We start from the raw sequence: 26,009 nt of genomic DNA on the forward strand, positions 1-26,009 counted from the left end.
TTGGCAGTATGCCAGTTTGAAGCTGTTATGGATCCCAGAAGAGCCATGATCTTTTAATCTAATTTTGTGGGGTGGGACTTTTTCATCGAATATTTCTGTAGAGATGTGACCCCCATCCAACAGGGGAGGGGGGTTCTTAATTGGATCACTGGAGTCCTTTTAAGAGAGCTCGTGGAGAGAAGGAACTCAGAGAAGCTGAGAGAGACATTTTGGAGCGAAGCTAAGAAGCTAAGGTTTGTAATCCAGGGTTTGCCTTGGGAGAAGCTAAGAGCTGACACAGACCCAGACACTTGGAGATGTAGACAGAAAGACATTGGAGATGCTAAGCTAAGAAATGAAGCCTCAGAGATGCTTAGAAAGGACCCTCAGATGCTTAGAGAAAGAAGCCCTGAGAGAACAAGCAAAGATGCACAGGAGCTAAGAGAGAGCTGAGAGAAGGTAAGAGACAAAAGCCCAGAGGCATTTTGGAGAAAGCTATTTTGAAACCAGAACCCAAGAGCAAAGTCTGAACAAGCAGATGCCAGCCACGTGCCTTCCCAGCTGACAGAGGTGTTTTAGAAGCCATCAGCCTTTCTTCAGTGAAGGTATCCTCTTGTTGATGCCTTAGTTTGGACACTTTTATGGCCTTAGATCTGTAAATTTGTAACCTAATAAATCCCCTTTTTAAAAGCCAATCCATTTCTGGTATTTTGCATAATGGCAGCTTTAGCAAACTAAAATAGGCAGTCCCAAACAACAGTTTCTATTAAATGGCTCAAAACCTGAAGTGCCATGTTCCCTCCCAAGTAGGCCCTGATACTCCCCCCTATCATAGAGGTAATAGTAATGGCCCCAGAGTGCTCCCTTAACTGTCACAAGGAAAGGTAATCTTACTTTGTTCAACAGCTAGATATTAAGTGCCTGCAATATGTGGGAAACTCTGCCACCTGATGGGAAGACAAAGTTGGAAAAAAATAGTCCCATCCCTCAAAGAGCTCCTGAGGTCAAAGATATTTTAGCACAATTTAAAAATTATTGTGCTACATATTATAAAAGCAGTATGTAGAAAGTACTGTGACATTTGTCCTGAATCACACTGGTTATTCAATTCTGAATCTCAAAAGTACACGTAAGTCTAACTTCAAAACAATGAAAAACCTAGTATTTTTTGTAAAAGAAATGTTATGTAAATAGTCAGGTTTTAGGTCCTAAAGATCAAAGTCTAGGATGTGACCACCTTGTTGTTTCACTGTCAGTCTAGGAGTGAAACAAGACACAAGTGGCATTCTAAGACTGTGAAAGTTAAGGTGACCTTGAAACCATTTCTTGTTTTTTTAAACAAAAAAATGTTTTTGGGAGATAACTGTCACACATTCTTTGAAAGGAACAGCCAATAATTTGAAATCCCATCTGCCATTCAAAACATTGCCAAACTCTCCAGGAAGGACTGCCTTACTCTGCAGCAGATGGGGCCAGGTATGCACAAGTGAGAGATGAGAAAGTGTCTTGCTGTCAGCCAGAGTGAAGCCCCGGGCAGGCTTTAATGATAAAACTTAAAACATCTCAGAAACCAGAGGAAGTTGTATGGGATAACAGGAAGAAACTTTTCTCCTTGACTAAAAAGAAATGCTAGGTAAAAAGTAGACATTTAAGATTTAAAGCTTTTAAAAACATGGAGGCTAGTTGTCAATTACTCTCATTCAGGAAACATGGAGCACCTACAGTGTCTATGCAAAAATGGACATTACACAATACTTGTCCTTGTCGGACTATCTATTGGGAGATAAGGATATGAACATATTTACAGCATTAGGTCATATATGCTGTAACAGGCTTTTACAAGGTGCTAGGGAGATAGGCTACATGTAGAAAGTCATGTTTAAGCAGTGAACTCCAAGATGCGTGGTGGTTCACTAAGCTGACAGGGTCAGGTAAGGTTCACATAGCCGAGAGAAGAGCGAGAGGGCTTGAAGGCATAAAAAGCAAGGGATATATAAGAAACTCCAGGGAAACTTGAGGAGGAAGCCGTTGAAGACTTTTGAGCAAGGGAGTGACGTGACCAAAGCGGTGCCTCTGAAAGTCCTTCTGGCAGTATTATGGAGGATTAGAAGGGAGAGGATGGATGTCTGCAAGCAGGGATACCAGCCAGGGGCTCCTGCGGGTGTTCAGACCAGATGTGAGGAGACACTGAACTGAGGAAGGGCAACGAGTTTGGAGCAATACGGCACGTCGACTAGTTGCTAGGAAAGTAGAAATGACAAGACCCAGGGGAGGAGGGGAGGGGAGGATGGCAGAGGAGGAGTGGAAGAAAAGGAAGTATCCAGTATGCTTCCCGGGCTGGGCTGGCTTCATGCCTGTGTGATGTGTGCAGTTGCACAGACCCCCCACTCGGAGCGTCCTTTGTTTTGTTAAATGCTCTACTGTCACTGTCTTGAAATTCTTAACTTTTGAAAAGGGGTCCCACACTTTCATTTTGCTCTGTAAATCATGTAGCTGATTCTGTTTCCATATTTCTGTCTTGAGCTGGTGGGTGAATTGTGGTGACAATAATTGAAACTGGAAACAGAAGAAAGACCAAATTGTGTTCTGTAAGGGGTGAGTGGAGAGATGAGTTCAATTTTGCGCATATGAATTTCATATACCTGTGGGTCATCAGAGTTATATTAAATAGGCTGTTACATAGCTGCTGTAAATTATGAGCAGGGTACAGGCTGGAGATATAGATCTGGGAGACAACGAGACCAAGGTGATGGTGGAGGAGACCCTGGATATGGATGAGGGTGTGTAGAGAGCAAAAAAGCTAGAGATAGTCTTCAGGAGCATCGCTGTTTAAGGAAAGCCACAAACAAAACAAAACAAGACAAAAAACCCAGCCCCAGAAAAGGAGTCAGAGTCCAGTGGGGAAACAGTGGGGCAATCTGAGGGAATTGTGTTCTGGAAGCCAGGGAGGAAGAAGGGAGTATTCATCTGAATCATATGCCACACACAGATCAAAGAAGAAAATGATGGGAAAAACCCATTGTGTTTGGCAATTAGAAGGTCAGTGGCAATTACTGAAGGCCACAGTGGATGTGGAAGCCCTACTGCAATAGGATAAAGGAGAGAAGAGAGGAAGCTGAGAATGTAATGCAGGCTACTGTTTCAAATACCTGGGCTATGAAGTCAAAGGAAAAGTGTATAACAGAGGGTGTGCAGGATAAAGGCAATATTTTGTTTTATTTTAGGATGGGCGAAACTGAGCAGGTGAGAGGGGGTTGTCAAGGAAGTAGAACACAGAGAGGCTTGAGGAAAGAGCATTGTTCTTAGGAGGTAAGAGGACATACTTCTAGATCACAAATGATAAAGGTAGGCATAGAGATAGACAAATTCTTAGTGGTTGGAAGATGTGGTAAACACACTTGTATGCACACACATGCAAGAAAATTTTTTTGTACCACCTCTAATTTTCTCAGGGGAGTTAAGTTTACCTACTGAGAGCAAGGTGGTCAGGAGAGCAGCGGGCCTTCGAACAGCTTTAAAGGTGTATAACCCATTTGCTGTCTTGGAGAGGACACTGACCAGAGATGAGTATAACTGTCAAATGGCATCAGAGACCCAGATGCTATGAAAGCAGAGGCTGGTTTCAGGAAAGAGGTGGAGCTGAGTGATGCTTGCAATTTGTAAGGATGAAAGGAGTAATATGCAACTTTAACTCAGGGTATTAAAGGGCAAATCTTTCTCTTGTCAAGCATTTAACTTTCTCTTAATTAAACTGTGAAGACCCTCCATTGCAATATTAGACCATCTCAACAGCAACATTTTCTCAGTGCTCTCCAGGCTGCCCAGCCAACAACAAAAACTCTTATATAGAAGAAAAATCTCAGGAGGCTACAGCAGGGCAAATGCTAGTTGGGTGAATAATTAATGCATCACCAAGACCTGAGGCTCCAGCCCCCCTCAGCCAAGTAGATGTTTATAAACTATAAAGCAGATTACTCTATGGGATAATGATTAAACTTCCTAGGCCCTATTTCATTGCAGCAGAGTTAAAAACTGACCAACTAGCACTTAAATCCTTCTCCTTGGGGTGACTGATTAATAAGAAAATAAGCAAAGTCTCCTGACTAGACAAATAACTATACTCCCCCTCATCAAAGGCACTTTCACCTAGAGCAGGACTAAAGCTCAAGTGTTGACTTCCTCCATTTCTCAGCCAATTGGTGCTGTTTGAGACCCCCTTTTCCCACCTAGACATTTGTATTAGAGCCTTCAGGATTTATAGAACATGGAATCCCTCTATAAAATTGTCAAGCTTGTGCTTTGAGGAGAAGTGTGTACACTGAGAGTCCCTCATCTTCATGGCTGAGTTTAACCTGTCAAGGTGAGATGGGAAAAGGAGCCACAAACATTAGTGTCGTTTGAAAAAATATCTGAATTAAAGTCATTGTCAGGATTCAGGTGAAAGGTAGATCTTAAAATCCAAATAGATGGATAATTAAGTGCCATGACCTCCTGAATGGCAGGGGCAGGTCCTGGAACAATGTGTGCCTAAAGAATTTATAGGGGATGGAAGTTCCCTTCCTTTGCGTGAAGACACTAGATGTGGCGCCCATCCCGAGCTCTGTGAAATCGGGGAGTTCGCTACTTTTGCAGGAACAAGCCCACCGGTCGCTCCTCTTTCTAAAGGGTTAACTTGTTCTCCCAGCGCTCAGAGCCAGAGTTTCCAGCCTGGAGCACCTTTCTGACTCACTTCTTACATATGTAAATGTAGGTGTCCTCCGTTGTTCAGGGGCCAGACTCAGCTTCCCCATCTGAATACTACCTCCCAGACGGACCCAAAAGCATCCCGCTCCCCGCGCTGGGCTGCTTGTCCCTCTTGCTCTGCACAGGGTGCGCACCCCGCAGCCTCTCCCTGGGAACTGGCACAGCAAAACCCCAAAGCAATTGCAGACGCGCCCTCAAAACAAAAGAGGGTCACCGGAGGGTCGGACCTAGACCTCACCCCCTGCTCATCAAGTTGTAGCCTCCGGCCGCCCGCTCCCTCAGCCCCCACTCTCCTGTGCGCATGAGCAGAGCACCTCCCTCGGTTCCTCCCAAGGCTGAACTTTCTAATTCCCTTCTTTGGGCTCGGGGGCTGTCTGGAGCAGGGAGAGCGCTCGCCTTGCGGGGTGAGGGGAACAAAGTAGCTGTGCGAATTTCCCCCCCTCCCCGCACCCTCCCCCGCTTCCGTGGGAGCGGCAGGAAATGGAAGGGCCCCTCTCCTCTCTCTGACCATTTGCCTTTTTTTCCTCCACCTCTTCAGAAAGGAAGACGGGAAGAAAAGGCAGGCGGCTCAGCCAGCGGGCGTGTTCTCCCCTCTGCTGCCGTGTCTCCCCGGCTGCAGGGACCAGACATGGGGCTGCTCCAGGTGTTCGTTTTCGGTTTCTTAGGTAAGTCCGGGGAAGCGTGGATGGGCCTGGACACGGGGGAAGAAAAGCCTTTTGCCCCAGCTTCGAGGGAACCCAAGGAATTGGGAGAGGAACTGGGGTGGAATTTATGTCCCTGGGATTAAACGCCACCGCCCTCACCTCGGCGGTGGTTGGAGATGGCGCGCGTGGAGTAGTACAGCCCCTCATTCCCGCGGCTCTGCGCCCCAAACTCCTGCTCCCACAACCGCTGCTGAGGCTTGACACCTTCAGCCCATTCATGCTGTATTCCCCCTATGGGGGGGTCCGCTCCTTAGGGGAGGAGGGCCTCACCACGGAGCGATCTCCGGGACCCGTTTCCCAAGGAAGTGCCCTAGCTGAGCGCAGGCTTCGCCTTGGGAACCGACCGGAGCCATGTGGCTTTAATTAACCATTGCTATTAGCCTCAGGATGGCACCAAAAATTGCTGGACCGGAGGGACCCTAGCCCCCTTGCTTGGAAAAGCGGCCTCAACAGCGAGTCAGCTATCTCGCCGGGGGCGAAGCGCCAGCAACCCACGCATGTGCACGCACGCACGTTCCCGAGTCGCCATGCTCACAGATTTACTTGTTCACCCGTGTGCATACTCACACCCGAGGATGCGTTGCTGCAGGCAAACGAGTCTATGTACACACAAACACACACGTACACACACACATGTGTGGGGTTGGGTGGCCCACCTCCCTGAGCCCAACTCCAGGCACGTCGAAGTAGCCGATCTGCGCGCGCGCGCACACACACACACACACACACACACACACACACACACACACACACACACACACACACACACACACACACACACACACACACACACACACACACACACACACACATTGTGGTGTGAACTTCTCCCCGGGGCACATCAGGTTGGTTACTAACATTTGTGGGTTTCCCAGAAGTGATGCTCCCGGCTGCTGGACACCTTGATGACCTGTCTGTCTCTTTCGGTGTCCCCCTCCTGTCCACATCTCTGCCTTCCCCCTCGCTCATCTCCATTGTGTTTCTCTCTTTCCGGTGCATTTTGCATCTTCTGAATCTGCTCTACCCCCACCTCTGCTTACTCTTCTCTTTCGGACCCTGATTTCTGCTCGTGCCTTCCACCTTGTCACTTTCCCTTCCTGCAGCCCTGTACGGAGCGCGAGTGCGTTCTCAGGAACCCGAGTTCAGCTACGGCTGTGCCGAGGGCAGTTGCTACCCGGCTACGGGCGACCTTCTCATCGGCCGAGCGCAGAAGCTGTCGGTGACTTCTACATGTGGGCTGCACAAGCCAGAGCCGTACTGTATCGTCAGCCACCTCCAGGTGAGGGCGGGGAGCAACGCCTCGCAGCTCTGCGCACGCCTCCTCTGGTCCAGACCTAAGGGGCAGACCCAGGGGACCCAGCATCCTGCCAGTTATCCAGATAGGAAGCGCAGCCAGCCAGGGAGTCCGGGGATTAAGCTGGTAGCTCACCCTTTTCACCCCACCTCAGTTTGCATAGTTGCATCCGCCAAACGTTTCCTGCCGCCACCGCCGGCCACTGTCTGTATGGAAAGGCAGGGCTACAGACTTGGCCCCTGCCCTGCGCCCTGCCCTGGCTCAGGGACTCAAAAGTTGTGAATTTTTTTTTCTCTTTGTTTTGTTAGGAAGAGTGAGTTAAAGGTAGTTTTTCTACCTCTTTCTTATCCTGAGCAGTAATCTTGGATTTTTCCCAGAATCAGTCACTTGGGTAGAGGGTATTCCAGCAGTGAGAAGACACCTTGGGCAGTGCCAAGTGATTGAAGTCGATTAATCTGTTTATCTTTCATTAAGTGATGTTCCCATCTATCTCAATTAAATATCAGGATCAGATGCTCTATTTTTCAAAATGCCTTGGCTGCCATGGTACCCTGCTAGAAGAGGACAAAAATGAAATTTCAGGATGTTATCTGTTTCTAAAAGTGGACCCAGATTTTAGATTTCAGAGGACATACTTTTTAAGGTCAAGCTCTTTTTAAAAAGACACAAAGTGCATACTATTCAGAATCAGAATCCTTTTCCTTGTATTTTTGTTTTTGGGTTTTGTTTGTTTTGTTTTCTTTAAAAGGAGGCTGAAACCTCTGGTCTCTATCACAAGCAGAAGGTGTTAGTCTCAGATGCAGGACAAGTTGCAGCCACCTGCTCTAACCTTGGTTACTGTGCTCACCTATACACCTGCCCTTCAGGAGCAGGAAAACGTTGTGTGGTTTGTACAGCAGAGGCCTTAAAATGAGTCACTTTCACAAAACATTAGGAGATCCTATTCTGGAGATCTGATAAATTAAACTGAAGGAATGTGGTAAAGTGGATTCTACTCATTTGCTTCCAGGTTTATGCAGAGATGTCTAGACTGCTTCCTCCTGATTAGAAGGGAGGCTATAATTAAACTTTTTTTTTTGAAGTTCTGGTAATTGTTCTCCAGGACTAGTTTCCTTGACTACAGGTTAATTAAGGCAGTTGATGTTACCTTTTCTAATATTAGCATTTAAAATTTGCCAACATGTTTTGTTAACATTATATTACAGAGGCCAGAACATCTGTAAATGAATCACCAGATTTTGAAACCAGTTTTGAACATAATGAGAATTGGACTGTTTGTCTTAAAGACAGCTCTCTTGTTTATATGATTAACTATAAACTTGTGGAATGCTTTTCAGTATTTATAGATATTAGGGCCCTAAACGAAGGGACTGAGTGCACTTTTCTCAAATAATGAGTATAAAATTGAAGCAGGTCAAAGGGACACAGATGGGACACGAGAAAGAAAAAAAGGAAATATAGAATGTAAGCTTTGTATCAATGTTGAATTTCTTGAACTTCTTAGCTGTGCTTAATGAGATTGCATAAAAGAATGTTCTTGTCCATGGGAAAGGTATATGTGAATTATATTTGTTCAAAGATATGTGCAGCTTGCTCTCATATGTTCAGAGGACAGAGCAATAGATGATGGATGATAGGGAGGGAGGGAGAGAGGGAGGGAAAGAAAAAGAAACGGTGGTGTGACAGGATGTTAAAGGTGGTGGATGGGGTATCGGGGGAGGGGGGTCGGGGTATGCTGGAATTCTACGTATGGGATTTGTACTGTTTTTGCAACTGTTCTGTAAGATTGAATTTATTTCAAAATAAAATTCATTAAATTAAAAAAAATTGAAGCAGGATGTTTAAATGGTTTGTCCAGGGTCCCACTGTGTCCCTGACTTCTGGTTACTTTTTTTGTGTTTGCTTGTTTTTGGTGGTTTTTTTTTTTTTTTTTTTTTTTTTTTCCTTTTTTTAGTTAGCACATACTGGGAGTCTCCAAATCCTTGTTGAAAGAAGGAAATAACTAATAAATAAAAATTTAAAGGTACAGTTGGTTGTTTTGTCCCTACAGGAGTATTATCCTTGCTCAACTCTGTTTAACATGTATGTGCATCTTTATATATCTCAGTGTTAGCATAGTTTTCAGACTTAAGAAATCTGCTTTTTCGGAAACTTAGGCACAGAACAAAGCTCTGTATATAAAAGGGATCTCTTAAGTCATGTTTATGATTTGCCATTATGGACTACAAAAAGGGTTCTTCTCTCAACTCTCCTGATCCAACTTCCATAGTGGCTGTGACTTCTGTTTCATGGAGAGAGAAAATGAGAAGAGAGAAAGTCAAAGCTACTCCACAACCCATAAGTCTACCTTCATTCCAGGAGTGCAGCCCATTTTGGTTTCCATGGGCTGACCCGAGTTTATAGTGGTTCCCAACTTAGCAGGTCAGTGTGGTCCTGCTTCCCCAGGTATTCTGAGCAGTGTGTAAGTTAGCTTGCATGCCACCACCAGCTGACTCACGGCCTGGGCAGAATAAAAGCTAAGAACTCTTACTCTGTAGGTCCCCAGACCTCTAAATACTACTTTATTTAGGCTTTAGAAAGTCTAGCCAAATGAATTTTTCTTTTTTTCTTTCATTTTCAGTTTGCAATATATCAGCAGGAATTTTCAAATACTCTTCTACATTTTACTTTAGAATTGCCTCCCTCATATTTGAGATTAAGGTTTAAGCCTAGAAATTTGATTTTCATTAAACGAATAGCTTATGGAAACAATGCCCTCTTTGACATTTGACCTTGAATGTGCAAGAGAGTAGGAAATTATTTTCAGGAGAATGTGTGAGGTATGTGATATAAGTCATGTAAGTCATTTTGGCACATCTGTTTTTCTTGAAACAAGTAGGTTTGACTTTTATATTGTGGACCTGATGGATTGTTTTCCTTTATTTGTGAGATTACTGTCTATACTTATGAAACTTTTTTTTCAGGAGGACAAAAAATGCTTTATATGCAATTCACAAGATCCTTATCATGAGACCCTCAATCCCGATAGTCATCTCATTGAAAATGTGGTCACTACGTTTGCTCCGAACCGCCTTAAGATTTGGTGGCAATCTGAAAATGGTATGTGGCTGCTGTGGGAACAGGTTCCATGGGGTGTGATTGGTAACCTGGGTGGGGTTTATGGGCTCTGGGGCGTTTGTAATTACAGTTGGATCCTCTGTCCTGTAATTATGGCCTTTGACAGATTTACTGCCTGGAGCACTAACTTCTCTTGGAAAAATTTGATCCTTCTTCCTGAAGAATGCATTTCCTATAAGAAAGCAGTCTTTCATGCTAGACCAAAGGAGTGTTTAGCAGCCTTTGTCCTAAGGGGAGTCTTTGAGGGAGTGGGTATGTGCTGGGGGCAGTCTGGGGAGGGCATGGCAAGTCCTTGTACTATCTCAGGCCCTTATTCATCTATTAAAAAAACTAGCATCTTTCATTTTGATCAACCCAAAGGAAAGGGCAGATCGATAGTCCCATGCCTCACCCCCCACCCCCACTTTCCGTCTAGAGAAAACTTAATAAAGTACTATGAATAAGCACTGTGACGTAATTTTTCAACAACTCTATAAATGTGAACATAACCCCAAGTCAGACAGATTCCCAGTGGTATGTGACTCCAACCCCTTTTCTTTGCCGTTTGGGTTTTGGTTTAATAAATTAACCAAATACAAGTTATAATTCCTATGAAGCTAAGCTCAGATTGGTTTCACATTTGTTTCAAACTAGAAGGCTGAAATTTGGGGAATAAAAGTATACTTGGTATGTTAGTTAACAGGGTAGCATTAGTTCTTCTAAAAATATGTGTTTGTGTTTGTGTGAGGGTGTGTGTGTGTGTGACAAAAGGCTCTCAAAGTAGTAAAACGAAGCCTGGCATTAAATGCACTGGACACCACTAAATGAATATTATAATCCCTACACCTGGGAGGCTCTTGGATGCTTGCAGTCATTTATCATTCTGTAAAGAGAAGCTCCCTCAATAGACTTCCTTGCCATTGACTGTTAAATTGCACATATTTTTTTAGAAGACCCTCAGATCCTAGGGAGAGTTATTCATTTGTCAGCTTTGGGAATCTATTGGTCACAAATTTGAAAGAGACTGGTCCTCAGAAATAATGTATCATTTACAATGGTGTTAATTCTTATAGGAGAATGTCTTGGTTGATAGTTCTGTGTGAAAGAGAAGTTTCTGTAAATCCGCCCTTGAATCGCAGAGGATTCTGAAATAGCATAGAGCTTACTGTGAGCAGGGCAAGGAGTGGTTCCTGACTGCCCACATCCTTCCAGTGAAACAGAAATACAATGGGAAGAAGGATGCTTGAACGTGAAGATCAAGACTGTGCCTATTTTAGGTGCTGGACAGTAAACCGCTGTCAGGTGCTATAGTTCTGTACGAAGGCTTTTCCTACTTATTTATGTCAGGAGCTCATCAATTTCCACAACTTTGAATTTGTTGGGCAAGAGAGGCCAAAAGCCGGAAAGAAGAGATTTTCAAATAGAAGGCCTGAGTTCTCCGCCACTCTGTCATAGTGGGTTAAGTGAGATGGAACTTAGGCTTTAGAAAGTCAGACTGCTTGTTACTATACCCTATCATCTTTCTGTTGTTTGGTAGTTTACAATTTAAGTTTAAATTTGACTTAAGGTTAAATTTATTTATGAATTTGGTTTTATCTATTTCTTGTGTGTTATATACAATATGTGCTTATACATGGTGGTTTTAAATTATCAGTGCTCAGGCTCAGAAATGGGCTTGGAATATATGTGTAGGTATTTTTAACTTACCCTTTATGATCCGTTTCTAGGTCTAACATAAATCAAAAACTATAAAAGAATATTTTTTTCCTCCATGTATCCCCCCCCCCTTTTTTTTAAGAAAAACAAAAAACTAGTCCTTTATCAAGTTATAAATCTAAAACGGAATGTGCTTTTGGTGCCTGCATCGTAGCATATGTTCTTATGTTACAGAAATGGTGCCACTCTTGCCTTGCACTTTACATTATTTCGTTATCTCTTAAGTTTGAACAAATATTGCAGGTTTTTTTTTGAAAGTCTAGCAGAGAAGAGACATCGTTGCTTAGCTAACATTTCACTCAGAAATGTCAAGAGTAGGTTTATAATATGGTTCTTTTTAATAAGTTTGGTAAGTTCAGTTAGTATGATTTTAATGTTTTTCTTTAACATTCCAACTAACTCATATCCGTTCCAGTGACCACTTCCCCCCCCCAATAGACTTGGCAGTTTTCCAGCAGGAAAGTTCATTTCAAAAGGTCCTACTAATTTCCTGAAAATACACCATCCAGTGACATGATTCATTCTGACACATTCCTGTCTTTCTGCATCTAAGACTTCTTTTGCTGGGAGATGGACTCCAGAAGCTCTCCCAAACACAGGAAACCTGGAAAGGTCTCCTTTATCAAACAGGCAGGCTTGAGGGCTGTAGGGGTTGGGGAGGGGGTGCTTTCCATCTCTGGAATTCCTGTTGTCTTTTTAGTGTGTTAAAGCTGGGGCTGGTTGACCTCAGGGCTTGGTGCAAAGGCGCATTTGTTTGTTCAGGCTTTGGCCTGAAAGGCGAGATGTTAGTATTTGTTCTGGGCCAGTTTATTTATCTGATAGACTCTTGGTCCCTTTGGCATTGTTTTTCAGTTGTGGAAATGCATCCAAAGGCTTTCCCAACATGAATAGGTTGTTTAAAATTAGATTATAACTAACATATGTATTAGACTCTTATTCTCCTTGCTGCTGCATAGGAAAAAAAGAGTATTTGTGTTTCTACTGGAGGAGGATTGTGTCCCTGTGTTTCAGACTGCAAGCTGACACCCTACTGTGCACAGGACGTACCCTCCCGCCCATGTTTCCCCGCTTGGAGAGTCGCTTGACTCAAAGAGCTGGGAAGATGTTTCACTTCTTCCTAAGCAAAAGGTGTCAATCTTTTTTGACAGCAACTAAAGGTTTTCTGCCAGATGTCTTGTTTCAGTGAGTAGACTCAATATTTTGAACTCCTGAATGATTTGTGGAAAACTGAAGACTCGATCTAACTTGAGCTTTACCACCTAGATCAGTGCAAAGACTTACTGTTAGTATCTTATTTTCATCTTCAACATAAGGTAGAATGCAAAGAGGATCTCTATGGGGAGCATAAAGATAGTTTAAGAACATGGTCTTGACTCTTCAGAGATGTGCCTGTTTGCCTTACTGTTTTCCTCTATTTTTTTTTTTTTTTTTAATCTCATAGGTGTGGAAAATGTTACTATCCAACTGGATTTGGAAGCAGAATTCCATTTTACTCATCTCATAATGACTTTCAAGGTAAAGAATCCATAACTTTCTCACAAATTACATGTGAGAACACTACGTAATTCCTCTTTCAAAAAGGATGTTTGTTGGAAGTTGGCCTAAGTAGGAACTTAAATATTATTTTTACCATAAATTGGAATAATTGAGTGGATTTTTAAACATGGGCATGAATAACTACATTTAACAAATTCACTATCTTCATGGTAATAAGTAGAGTGGTAATTCCACAGTAATTCAACTGTAAACTTTTAATTAGATATCTTATTTCCCTGTGGATAGAAGCAGCTTTGACTCTCTCCCAAACCATAATGAAACATCTGGAGAGTAAATCCCTGATCCCTTGTGTTTATGTTTTAATGCTGAGTTTGGAAACTGAAAGGAAGTATATTATCTTTAGTTTGCAAGGTTTTGCAAAATTTGTGGGAACAGTTTTACAATTCCTTATAAAATGTGCATATCTTCTTAAATGTGGATTTTCTCATTTTTCTTCTAGAAATGTAAAAATGACCCCAGGACTAGGGAATGTCTGTACAAAGTGCCTTTGTTTGTTCTTAAGCAGCAACCTGGAAATGACAGGTTGCCCATGGTTTAAAGTACTTGTTGATGCACATAAAACCGATAATTTACTTATTGCTTCTCAGATTAAGATCGCTTTAAAATAGTTTTCAGTTGTAGTTGGCCTTATCTATACCCTCTGAGGTTAGGAAAAAGCATCATATAGACAAGTGGCTCTGTTGAAAGTCTCAGTGTGTCCTCTACCAGTGCCTGGGGGCCAAAGAGCTTGGGTGGGTCTGGAAATCAGAGGGCGACTAGGAGGAGCATTGGGCTGTGCAGTTCCCAGTCCTGAGCTCGTCATTCCCTCGCCCACTCCCCAGTGACCTGCTGTCGCTGCTGGGGCAGGAAAGTTACACCATGACTGTCATTCCTGATGTTGAGAGCATTGGGGAGGACTTTCACTAAACAACTGTCAACTGGTCAACAGTCCTCATCACCCAAACCCTGGACCCACTCATTCCCTACACACTCAACAGGTGGTTGGAATTTAAACTCAGCCATGCGTGGGATTTTCATGTTACGTGAGGCCTAAAAATATTCAAAATCACCTTTATCAATCCATATAGTCCTATCTTTTACTTTGGAAAAGGGGCATCTGTTTGCATACATGAGCTCACTTCTATCCGAAAGTGCTCTGGGCACACGTTCTGTAGTTGAATATTCACTCAAGTGCATGCAATGGCCAAAGATAAAATTCTGCCCATAAGTACAGAAGGTCCAGTAGAGGAGAGACAGTGGTTGAATTGAGATGAGAAGAATGGGTACAAATTGTCTGACTTTAGTTTGTGGGAAGAAACTCATTCTTTGGATTTTAGCATGTATATGAAAAGCGACATCTTTGGGGTTGAACAGACTTGGATATGAATTCCCAACCCTTACTGGCATATGTAGCCAGAGCTCCGGTTTCCTCATTGGGAAAATGGGAATAATAATAATACCTACATTATAAGGTTGTGTGATACACCCCTCTACTCCGGGACTAGGGATAATCTTCCTGCCCTGGCATATAGTAGGAACATGATAGTTTTTGTGGATGCTTGGCATGTAGTAATTGCTTTATAAATATTGGCCAAATGAATGAATGGATAAACGTTTTGAACAACCTTCTTGTTTGTTTAAAAAAAAAAAAAAAATCAAAACTGCCCTTCCTATGGGAGATCATAAAAATAAGCACAGTTACTACTCCCTTCAGAAGCTTTCAGTCTTTTAGTGGAGAAAGATGCAAGTAACTTATAATACATGACAGAATGTACTAGCTGCTATAGAAGTTCAGGCAACATGCTTTAGCATGGAGGAGAGTGAGATTAATTTTAGCCTGGAATACAGGAGAGAGCTTCATGGGGAGAAGACTGGGACCACATTTAACATGAGCAGGATTTCAGTGGGAGGAGATGGAAGAAAAGCCATTGTTGGTGGAAGAAACAGTCTGAGAGCAGAGCCATGGCAGAGGGATGATTGGGGCAGGGTTTGTTCACAAATACTACATGGATTTTCCTCGAGTTGAGTTAGTGATGGAAAGAAAGGCAAGTAAGTGTGGAAAAAGATTATAATCAGATAGGCCTTGACTCCTTGCTGCAGAGTGTGAACTTCGTAGGAAATAGGAAGCCACTGGCAAGGCAATGAGGGCTATGTTTCAGGAAGATAACCCAAAAGGAAAAACAAAGGAGGGACTGGGACAGGGAGAAGTGAGGGCAGACTGGGAGGCTCTTGTTGCGGTAAGTGCTCATGGAGGGCTCCAGACAGTGCTGGTTCAATGAAAGGCTAGCTGTGATTCTTACATAGGAAGAAGCTACCCCCTACAACCCAGAAGTCTTTTCAGTATTACTTGCGGGCTTTTTCAAGTCCCACATTCTCCCCTTTCTGCCATGCTCTGAAACCTCAGCTTGGGTTGGGGGTGAGGATGAAGAGCACGTGTTTGTTCTTACCCATACTTGTCATGGACATGGTCGATTTTGCTAAGTGGATTGGGTTTTCTTAGGCTAGCAGAACTCATTTAGCACACACAGTATACTTTTGTAGAGTAGCCAGATGTTTTTAAACTCATAGCTCTTATTATAAATTTGGAGACAACTGGGCAGAAACTTGAGGCCTGAGAAGGTTGATGACTAAGCCAAGAGAGTGGAAAGGCTTTCATTCTTTAGGTGAAATGTGTTGTTCCAGTTTCCAGCAGCCTCTTAACTCCACAGGAAATTAAGTAACTTGTCAATGGTCCGATGGGACTTGGAGGTTTCCAGAAGGGAGGGAGAAGGAAGCACAGCCAGGACTGGCTCTAACGCTTTTCCTCTCTGCTCCCCTTTGACACGGAGACATCAGGCAGGGCCTGCCTCTCCCCAAGGGCTCCACCCGGGAGCCTGGTCTAATGGGAGGTTTGCCACACTTACTTGCACACATGGTTCAGTTTACTGTTTTGGACTTTTTTTCCCTTTAAAACTTAATCTAATACTCTCTTGAGATTACTAAAATATCTTTTCCTCATAATCTTGAACAGGTGAAAAATAAGAACCTGAACAACTAGTAAGTCAGTCAAAGACTGACCTAGTATTAGCTCTCCATTAGCTCACCTTCACCATTAGCTCTCATCCAAATTTCTTTCAAGCATTGGTTTTAATTCATAAGTAGATGTCTTTATACAGTTTCTGTTTTCCAGGTCAGCTTAACTCATTTGATTTTCCTCCATTGTGGTCTGACTTCCACTTCCCAAATTGCACTGTCTACGTCAGTATTGATGGCATTTGTCCATTTGTCTACTGCTAGTGCTTATTTCTGCTTCAACTCTTCAGTTGATTCTGTTCGCTGCACCATCCTAAATCTCCATCCTGCCTTAGTTTTCTGGATTCCTCGCTTTTTTTCCCCTTCCTCTTTGACACCCATTGATTGGTCATCTTAGGCAGTTTTCTACTACTGAGCCATTGAGGGAGAGACAGGTTTGGTCTTATTCATCCTGGGTTTGAATCTAAGCAAGTCTTTTATATGGCTCTGAGCTTCAGGTTCTTCCTTTGCAAGGCAGATGTCTTGTGAGGAATTAAATGAAATAATGTAATGAAAGTTCCTGGCACTGTTCTCTTCCCTTCTTTGCTAGCCCTTCATTTATGTGTTTTTCTGGCTCTCCAACCTTAGCTCTCTTTTATTCTTGCTCTTTGCTTTTATGAGGAAATCACAACTTTCAAATACTATTTCTGCACAGCAATTCCCAGCTCCATATTTCAAGCTCCAGTCTCTCAGCGGAGTGCCAGACCACTGTTTCCAGTTATCTGGAGGTGTCTCCACATTGACACCTTCTGCACACCTCACATGTAATGGGCCTTTAACTAAGGGTCTTTGCTTCTCTTCCATATCTTTGTTATTGCCAACACTGTCCACCCAGCCAGCTAAGTTAGAGTGCCCATGTTTCTTTCCCCTCTTTCCTTTTCCATTGAAATCTAATTGATCAAGTGCAATTCAATATGTTCTACCGTCACTAAATTTTCAGAGCAGTCAGTTGCATCCCTCTTGAGTTAAGACCATCATCTTTTTTCCTATTACAATCTTTTTTTTTCCATGTCCGGTAACTTTGCCACAAAAATTATTTTTCAGAAGTACAATCTGATAATTTTATTCTATCCACTTCAAGGTACAGTAAACCCCTTAGTATAGTTAACAAATTCCCACCCTGGCCTCAGTCAGCCTCTTCTGTCATATGCAGCCACCTGGAAAACACTTAGTTACTCTTTTAACGTCTAGCTTCTCTGTGAAGCATTCCCCGGCTTCTTGAGTTAGTAATTCTTTACTCTTGTTTTCCCAAAGCACGAAGCATGTGACTCTGCTATGGTGTTTGTATCGTATTGTAAATTAGTTATACCCCACCTATACCCATTCATTGGACTGTCTGTGGCATATAGGCTGTTGTTTGGGACTGAGTAGGCAGTCATTGCATTACTGAGTGATTAAATGAACAAATGAATGAAGGAACACTCAAACTAACCAACCATATCATGGGCATGCTGACTAACTATACCCCAAATTGTGTGCTGTTAAGGCCTGTTTAAAGTCGGCTTCTAAAGAGAACCAGACCTTACTAATTCTAGTAGGGTGGGAGAAAGTGCCAAATTTAGAGGCTGGACACTTTCCTCACAAGAAGAGTCTCCATGGAACAGCTTGAAGTATTTGAAATCCAGCCATAGTCTGAAATAACAACCACATGTGGTCAGGGTTTGTGGCACATAGTTGAATGATATTTTCTTGATTTTTTAAAAATACAGATTACCAATAAAAAAACATCAAATGTGACTCTTCCTCCCTGCCTTTATAGACATTCCGTCCAGCTGCTATGCTGATAGAACGATCATCCGACTTTGGGAAAACGTGGGGTGTGTACAGATATTTTGCCTATGACTGTGAGAGCTCATTTCCAGGAATTTCAACTGGCCCCATGAAAAAAGTCGATGATATAATATGTGATTCCCGATATTCTGACATCGAACCCTCAACAGAAGGAGAGGTTTGCTTTTTTGTTTCATACTCTACTTGCATGCCTACTTTTTTGATCGCCGCAAAAATACCAATTACTCTTTTATTTTTAGGTGATATTTCGTGCTTTAGATCCTGCTTTCAAAATAGAAGATCCTTATAGCCCAAGGATACAGAGTAAGCTGTTTTCAACTAACTTTTGATGGGGAAGCAGCAGTCATGGAAGAACTATTACCCAGAGCACTACCACCCAGAATCTAAATGATCATTGTCAAATCCATCCTCTTTGTTTTCTCCCTTCCTCTGTAAAATACCCTACCAGAAGTGCTTGAAATTAGCAGTAACCAAAGTCCTCACTGATGGGGAGTAAGTTTTGGTGAGAGTAAAAGATTTTTCAAAGGTACTCAGTTATTCTGATTATAATACCTTATTTCATTGCTCAGTATTTTTAGCATATAGATTGTTATAATACAGTGTCCCCCAAAATACAGTGGTTCAGGATAGGATAGTTTCAGAGACATTTCCAGAGAAGAAGTGTAGCTCTGTTGCCATAAGTAGGGTTGCCAGCCCCAGTGCCAAATACTGCATGGGATGTACTTACATTAATCACAAATATTGCATGAGACATACATACGCTAAAAAATTATCCATTGCTTTCCTAAAACTCAAATTTAGCTGGGTGTCCTGAATTTTTATTTTCTAATACTAGGCAAATAAGGGCCCAGGTCCCAAGTTCATTCTTTCTTGATGTCTTCTGTGTGGTTAGTGCTGGACAACCACCATGTCCTTATCCTAACCTGTAGGTAGGGAGGAAGTGGACAGTAAGCATATTGCATTCAGATGAGATGTAGAAGTTGTACACATCTGTTCATGTCTTGGCCAGATTTGGTCACATGGTTACACTGCAAGCGATGTTAGAAAACAACTCTAAGTAACCATGTGCTCTGCTGAAAGTCTTGATGAGAGTCTTACTGTCAAAGGAAGAAGAAAGAATACTGTGGAAAAACTAGAAATCTCAGCAATGCTGAGTAAGATGAAGGTTGCATTTCCATTTGAAAATGAGTAAACTGAGACTCAGAGTTAGAATAACATGTATAAAGGTGGTTTAGCTATTGGATGGCAGAGTCAGATCTTAAACCTATGTGTTCTGATTCTCAGTTCAGAGCTCTGCCAGCATTCAACAGCTATGCTTATATTATTACAGAATTACTTTTTGATCTTGGTAAGCAGAGTGCACAGGGGTTAAAAGAACAGGCTTTGGAGTCAGACAGCCAGGTCCATCATATTATAGCTAAGTCACCTTGGGAAAGTAATTTACTTAGACTTTTTTTTTTTTTATAACCTCTGATTTCCCATCTGTAGATGGGGTTGGTAATACTTCCTTAGTGTTATGGAGGGAAATGACTTAACATATATAAACATATTTAAACAATCTACCAGAGTGCCTAGCACACAGAAAGTGTCCAATAAATCAAAGTTCCTGCTGCTATTATTAATGTTGCTGCCATCAGCTGTGCTTTAGTTCCTGAGTAGAACTGATCCTGGATGTCAAGTTGCAAAGTCGAGCCTCCATTGCTACTGAGGTGCGACCAGGTGAACAGAAGCAGGGCTGATTCTTGCTGATGGCTCCTAGCTGTGCATGGCCCTATTTTTAACCAGGGTCCCATGGAAACAGCTTGAAGCATGGAAGACAAAACTCGAAGTCAGGGAATATTTCCAGAAAAGTGCTGCTTCCTCACTTACATTAACTTTACTTGTGAGGCAGTCTCTGATCCATCCTTTACTCATTCATTCTATTATAAAACAAATAATTTGGTGTGTCCAGCCCTGTGCCAGTTTCTGAGTGAGCTCTGTGGGGCCTATCTTCCATGTTCTCCAAGTCCATTTGTGAGACAGGTCAACGTGGACCTCATGACTAACACCTCCTGAGCCCCTGAAAGGACTTGCTGTCTGTTCTTTTTGGGTGGATTTTGTGGAACTTGGAGAATGGGTTGCCATCACAATTCACTCGTCTGTTGGATGGCACCAGGAAGTCTTTCTATTAAGGAAACATCCTTTTTAGTTGATTATGCTTTAGACTTACTTTGTAATCAAAGAAACAACTTCTTTGTGGTTGTCCCTATTGTTGAGCCCTCTGAAATTCACTTCAAAAGTAATTTTGCCTCTTAGAAGGCAGTCAATGTGAGGCTTAGTTGTTATTTGAACAGTCATTAAATCTGGTAGGAGAGAGAGGGGGATGCATATTTGCTCTTCTGAGGGCTTCCGCAAAGATCAGTTGAAGGGTTTCTAAATACTCCAGCTGCTCTTCAAGTTTGGTGGTTTGGCCTTTTGTCAATAGGCGCTTGTGCTCATTTTATGCAAGAGGATTTGTGCAGGAGGAAATGTTGGCATTCAGAAATTCCATTCAGCTAAGTAGTACCACAGTTTCTGTGTTCAGTTTTTGGTTTTACAAAGAGCCTAAGCTTAATGCATGGACCATCCGTTTCAACCCACAGCCATTTCTATAGCCTCCATTGTAAGATGTGTATATATTTTAAGTCCTTAAAACTGTATTTGGGCTTTGAAAGTATCTGGTGCCCTAGGCCGCCACCTTGTTGTCTTGTATTGTAAGCTCCTAGAACACTTCAACCCTAGTGATAGTAAAGCTTCGAAGCAATTTCCAGCTATGGAGCTAAATGAGAGGGGGCAGATGGACTAATCAGTCTTTGAGGATCCACTTAAGCAAGAGCAACTTAGTAATGAAAACACCAGTAAAGTACGTTGACTGGATCTTGTTATCAGATTAGTATAGAATATATTTGATAGCTCAGCTTCTGCAGTAAGCCTAGGTCTGTAGACCCAGGAAGGAGGGAAAAAAAAAAAGATGAGAAATTGATCTTTAAGTAACTTTTGTTTTAGAAAAACAACTTGCCCCAACATCCAAGTGCTAAACTCCATTATCCATATGCCGTTATATCATATTGGTAAATGCAGAAACGTTTTATAAAACTGGAATGAAAAGTGGTAGGTTGAAATGTTTAAAAACTTGGATGTGATCTGTCTCCCTGGTTTTTCCATAGTGTTAACCTATTTTAGTAATAACCTTTTAGTGGTGGGACATTTCATATAGTAATGTATTTTGTTCTCCAAAAATAGATACAAAAATGTTTCCAACTATCTTCTAATAATAATGAGAATTGGAGTGCTTTGATTAAACTCTTTACCATCTGAATGGAATTTTCTGATTTCAGGAAGGAAACTAACTGTTCTGGGAACTAGACATTATCGTAATAGTTTAGATTACTGTATGCCACTGGGTTCCAGCAATCATGCAACTGTGTTCTGATAATTTCTCCACTTCTACCCTTTTCCCTACAACATTTCTCTGCAAACAAACCCATCACAGGATAGATACTCTGATTAAACTGATGAGAGGGTAGCCTCTTCTTCTGCCAGGGTCTACCAAGTTCTGATATGACCCTAAGCTTTCTTAGGGTCATGTAAATCATACAAGGGGGTAGTATATTTCTACTTAAGCCATTTTCATTTGTCATGCCTTCCCATAAAGAGAAATGATATTGTATACTTGTAAAAGAATTCTTGCTTGTTTGACCAGACTTTTCATCTTCTTGGTGATCTTTGTAGATCTATTAAAAATCACCAACTTGAGAATCAAGTTTGTCAAACTGCATACTTTGGGAGATAATCTTTTGGATTCCAGAATGGAAATCAGAGAAAAATACTACTATGCAGTTTATGATATGGTGGTTCGAGGAAATTGCTTCTGCTATGGCCATGCCAGCGAATGTGCCCCTGTGGATGGAGTTAGTGAAGAAATGGAAGGAATGGTAAGCATGTGCTCCTAAGGCTTTCTCCTTTATCCTGGTGATTCTAAAAAGCAAACTGAAGCTTGTCTAATCATACTTTCAGTGTTTCAGGGGGTTCATTTTTCCTGATTTACATTTAGTCATTTACACCCATTACTGTGGTGGTTGATCTTTAATGTTGTTTGTTTGTTTGTTTGAATATGAGAATGAAGGACTATTTCTTACATTTCACAGACACTGAATTAATGTTTGGAATTTGTTGCTGGCTGCTGCTAAAGTAGATATTTTAGTCAACAAGGATTAAAAAGTTGTCTAAATGACAATTGTGTCTGTCTTTATGCTAGAGAAGATTAAAAACCACAAACATTCCATTCTTATGCTAGAAGGCATAAATTGACCCAGCCCTAAAACCCTCAAAATTCTTACCAGACCCATGGAATATCATTTAGGAATCAAGTGGGCTTTGTTCCATTCTATCTTTTCCTTCTAATTTCATTCCTTTCCCATGCAGTATTTCCAATTTATATACTTGTTAAAATTTGAGACTTGAGCAATCTGCTAATTGGATAGAGAGAGCTCAAGTATCTTACCAGTTTGTAGGTGAATTCCCATACACTCATTGAGTTTGAAAGCCAGAAAGGATTTTACAAACCACAAACCAGCCATCCTCATTAGACGAGATCAGAGTAATTTGCCAAAGGATCCTAATAAATCAGTGGCAGACAGAACCCGGTCCGGCTCCTCTGGCTCCGCGCATTGTGGCTCCCGCTGACTGTCAGGCCTGCCCTCTTGATGAAGGGCATGTGTTGCTTATTTGCTGTTTGCCTTTTTGAAGACTGCTAGTCCCTGTCAAAGAAGGTGCAGGAAGGGGGTATTCAACTCTTCTAAAACTTCTGCCTTCCCTTTTAGAATTTTTATTGCATAGATTTTGAAATTTTTAACAGAGGCTGAAGGGAAGGATGTTACTCTTACTGCTACGTCTCTCAGAGAATGCTAGGCAGGTTGTATTTTCTTTTCGTTGTAACAAATCCAGTGTGTGGCTAAAGTCATGTCACCATCAGTGTGTTGTACTGTTGATTCAGATACCGTGGAGCCTTGTGGTATGCGTTTTGAAACTGTTTTTCATTCTGTGTGAAATCAACTTGTAGTGATAGCACTGGAGCCTCTAACTGCACTCCTGTCTGTCAAGATGGGTCCAGCATGAGCTTGTCTGTCCTGTTTCCGAATTCAGTTCTGTAGAAACAAGTGCTAAAGGGGGGTGGTGAATTGAATTTATTTATCATTTAGATGCCTCAGGGGTCTTAAGGTATCTCGGAGTGACATTTCCTTACTTAAAGGGGGAGAAAAAATGTGGTAAATAGTTTTTAAAATTTCATTAAAAGTTAAAGTTTGTAGGTTTTTTTTTTGTGTGTGTGTGTGTTTTTTTTTTAATTATTTTTCCTTCTTTGTGTGTGTGTGTGTGTGTGTGTGTGTGTTCTGAAAACAAAGAAACAAACGAAAAAAAGAAAAGTGTTGGGGGGAACCCTTCCTGTTAGGTGGCATAGAAACAAACAAAAACCCTTTATGTGATATAGCACAGTGTTCAAACTTGCAGTAATGTAACTTTTGTTCCCATCTGGTATATATGCATTTAGTTCTGCACTGTAACTTTTGTAGACTTCTATTACAATAGATCCCTTTTTTTTCCTTTTTTGTATTTATCAAAAAATTAAAATAAAAAACATTTCCAAACAAAACAAACCAAAGGAATAGGGAAAACAAATATCCTGAAATAATTTCTTTGCTTCCAATGAAAGAATGAACCAAAAGATTATTTAGCTAACTAGTTTTGTTTTGAGAAAATTCTTAAGTAGCTAACTTTGTTTGTCTGGGTTTTTTCATATTTTTTGCAATAAAACGTGTTGAGCGTCATTATGTAATAGGAACTGTTCTAGAGACAGGGGTCATAGCCATAAAAAAGACAAATAAAACTCACTGGGGGTGGGGTGGGGAGAAGGAGGGAACAATAGAAAAATAAACAAAAATCTACTCATGTTATGAGCTAGAGATTAGTATGAAAAGGGGTTTGTTTTCCACTGATCATGGAGAAAATCTGGCTATTATTTTATCTCTTACGTTGCTTTTTCTTGTTTTTTGTAACTTGCAAGGTACACGGACACTGCATGTGCAGGCATAACACCAAGGGCTTAAACTGTGAACTGTGCATGGATTTCTACCATGACTTACCTTGGAGACCTGCTGAAGGCCGAAATAGCAATGCCTGTAAAAGTAAGTCTCAGGACAGGGGGTGTTCTGAACCAGTTAGGACACCAGTATCCACTTTCTGGCTACAGGTGCTTTAAAATGCACCATTTTGCAGAGGGAAGAAAAGTTACTGCCCTTTTCCCAGCTTTACCCTGATACTCCTAGGAGGCCAACAATATTCCTTCAGTTAAATTAATGAACTTATATTTACTGAGCAGCAACTATGTGATCCTGGCACTTTGTCAGATATAGAAGATGAAGACATACTGTCCCTGACATTGTCCCTGTTTTTAAGGCAAGATGACCATGAGAGAAATGACAGAACTAAATGGCATGATAGATCATTATCATCTAAGGAATACGGAGTAGACAATAGGAGTATTAGGCCTTGTTTCCAAGCCAGCCCAGCTGTGGCCTCTGACATATTTCCATCCATCCATCTGTCCATCCATCCATCCATCTCATTGATATTATCTGGGCAGAGGTATAGTTGGAAACACTGCCACACTGTCATCCTCTCCTCCCTGCAACACTCAGTCATTCTGTAATACACTGTCCTTCCTCTGAGGAGCATGCCTATCTCTGCCTCCATGGAGCCTCTGAGAATAACTGTTCTACAAGCTCAGAAACCCATGAGGGCTGTGTGGTGAAGGCTTTGTTAGGAGGTAAGATGGAGCTGTTCCTTGATAAAGAGCTAAGGCATGGCTCGAGTGAAGAGAGGAAGGAGGGAGTTCCAGTAAGGAGAACTACATGAGATAATGAGGCTGCAAGGACATTCTCGTGTCCACCACACTCAGTAGATGCTGGGGAATGACTCGGAGGTTTAAACTCAACCAATAGATAAGGCAATGCTTGGTGAGGCCCAGTAGTGGATAAGACAGTCCTTCTGTAGGATGTTTGGTTGCAAGAGAAGACAGACAAGGTGGGAAGGCTGCAGTATAGAGCCTTGTGAGGGTCAGACTGAGCTAAGATTTGTTGTGAGAAGAGACGAGGAATCAATGTAGATTTGTGAGTGTGAGATGATTAAAGCAGGGTTGGACCAAGATGATTCTGCCAAATGGATTAAAGGAGGGAAAGACTACCGGCAAGGCCAGCTAGATGGCTGTGAAACAGACCCCACTTGGCAGCCTGGGCTAGTGTGGGAGGAATGGGGACAGGAGTCAGTCTTTCACACCCAAGTTCCACAAGGCAGGAATCGACTTTCCCAGGAACGTATCACCCAGAAAGTCCTTTGGAGCAAGGTACTTGAATCCAGTCCCACCCTGAGTGGGTCTTGGGCATCCTCCATGGAATGGCAGTCTTCCTTCTGTCAATTCTCTTACGTATCCGGATTTCAACCGACATCATAAATAGATGTGTCCTTTTTCACCATGAGTACTTGTTAATTGCCTTTTTTTCAGGAACTTTGTCCCTTATTTCAAAAATGAGCTCCCTTCCTCCCAACCCCATCCTCACATTGGTAAACAGATTTAAAAAGACTCCTTGACGTCGGTCTTTTCCCATAGAGTGTAACTGCAATGAACACTCCAGCTCATGCCACTTTGACATGGCTGTTTACTTGGCAACTGGAAACGTCAGTGGAGGAGTGTGTGACAACTGCCAGCATAACACAATGGGGCGCAACTGTGGGCAGTGCAAACCGTTCTTCTACCAGCACCCGGAGAGGGACATCAGAGATCCCAACATCTGTGAACGTACGTTGGCGAATGTCACTGTGTGGGACCTATTTAGTATCTTTCAGATTGGGTAGTCTGGTAGTTAACATTCCTTCTCTAAGAGTTTGTAAGATAAGCATCAAATCCAGCGCTGTTATTTTTATTGCTATGTAGGATGCTGAGGGTGGAATTAACTTGGTGTTCATAGCCTTCTTTAGTCTTTTTTGTGAGATTTGGAGGGATGAAGAGAACATATGTTTATACAAGC

General features: G+C 42.1%; 1 protein-coding gene across 1 annotated transcript in view; it reads left to right on the forward strand.

Moving 5' to 3' along the window:
• The first annotated feature begins 5,090 nt into the window (after nucleotides 1–5,090).
• Nucleotides 5,091–26,009, forward strand: part of LAMB1 (laminin subunit beta 1) — a 73,375-nt gene continuing 52,456 nt past the window's right edge. Inside the window, 10 exon segments of the mRNA XM_037836378.1 lie at nucleotides 5,091–5,126; nucleotides 5,261–5,387; nucleotides 6,530–6,705; nucleotides 9,684–9,819; nucleotides 12,974–13,047; nucleotides 17,879–18,067; nucleotides 18,150–18,213; nucleotides 21,661–21,863; nucleotides 23,990–24,110; nucleotides 25,592–25,780. Of these exon segments, the coding sequence (XP_037692306.1) occupies nucleotides 5,351–5,387; nucleotides 6,530–6,705; nucleotides 9,684–9,819; nucleotides 12,974–13,047; nucleotides 17,879–18,067; nucleotides 18,150–18,213; nucleotides 21,661–21,863; nucleotides 23,990–24,110; nucleotides 25,592–25,780 (1,189 nt within the window). The 5' untranslated portion in view covers nucleotides 5,091–5,126; nucleotides 5,261–5,350.

This window comes from Choloepus didactylus, chromosome 5, assembly GCF_015220235.1.
Source record: "Choloepus didactylus isolate mChoDid1 chromosome 5, mChoDid1.pri, whole genome shotgun sequence".
Taxonomy (NCBI): Eukaryota; Metazoa; Chordata; class Mammalia; order Pilosa; family Megalonychidae; genus Choloepus; species Choloepus didactylus.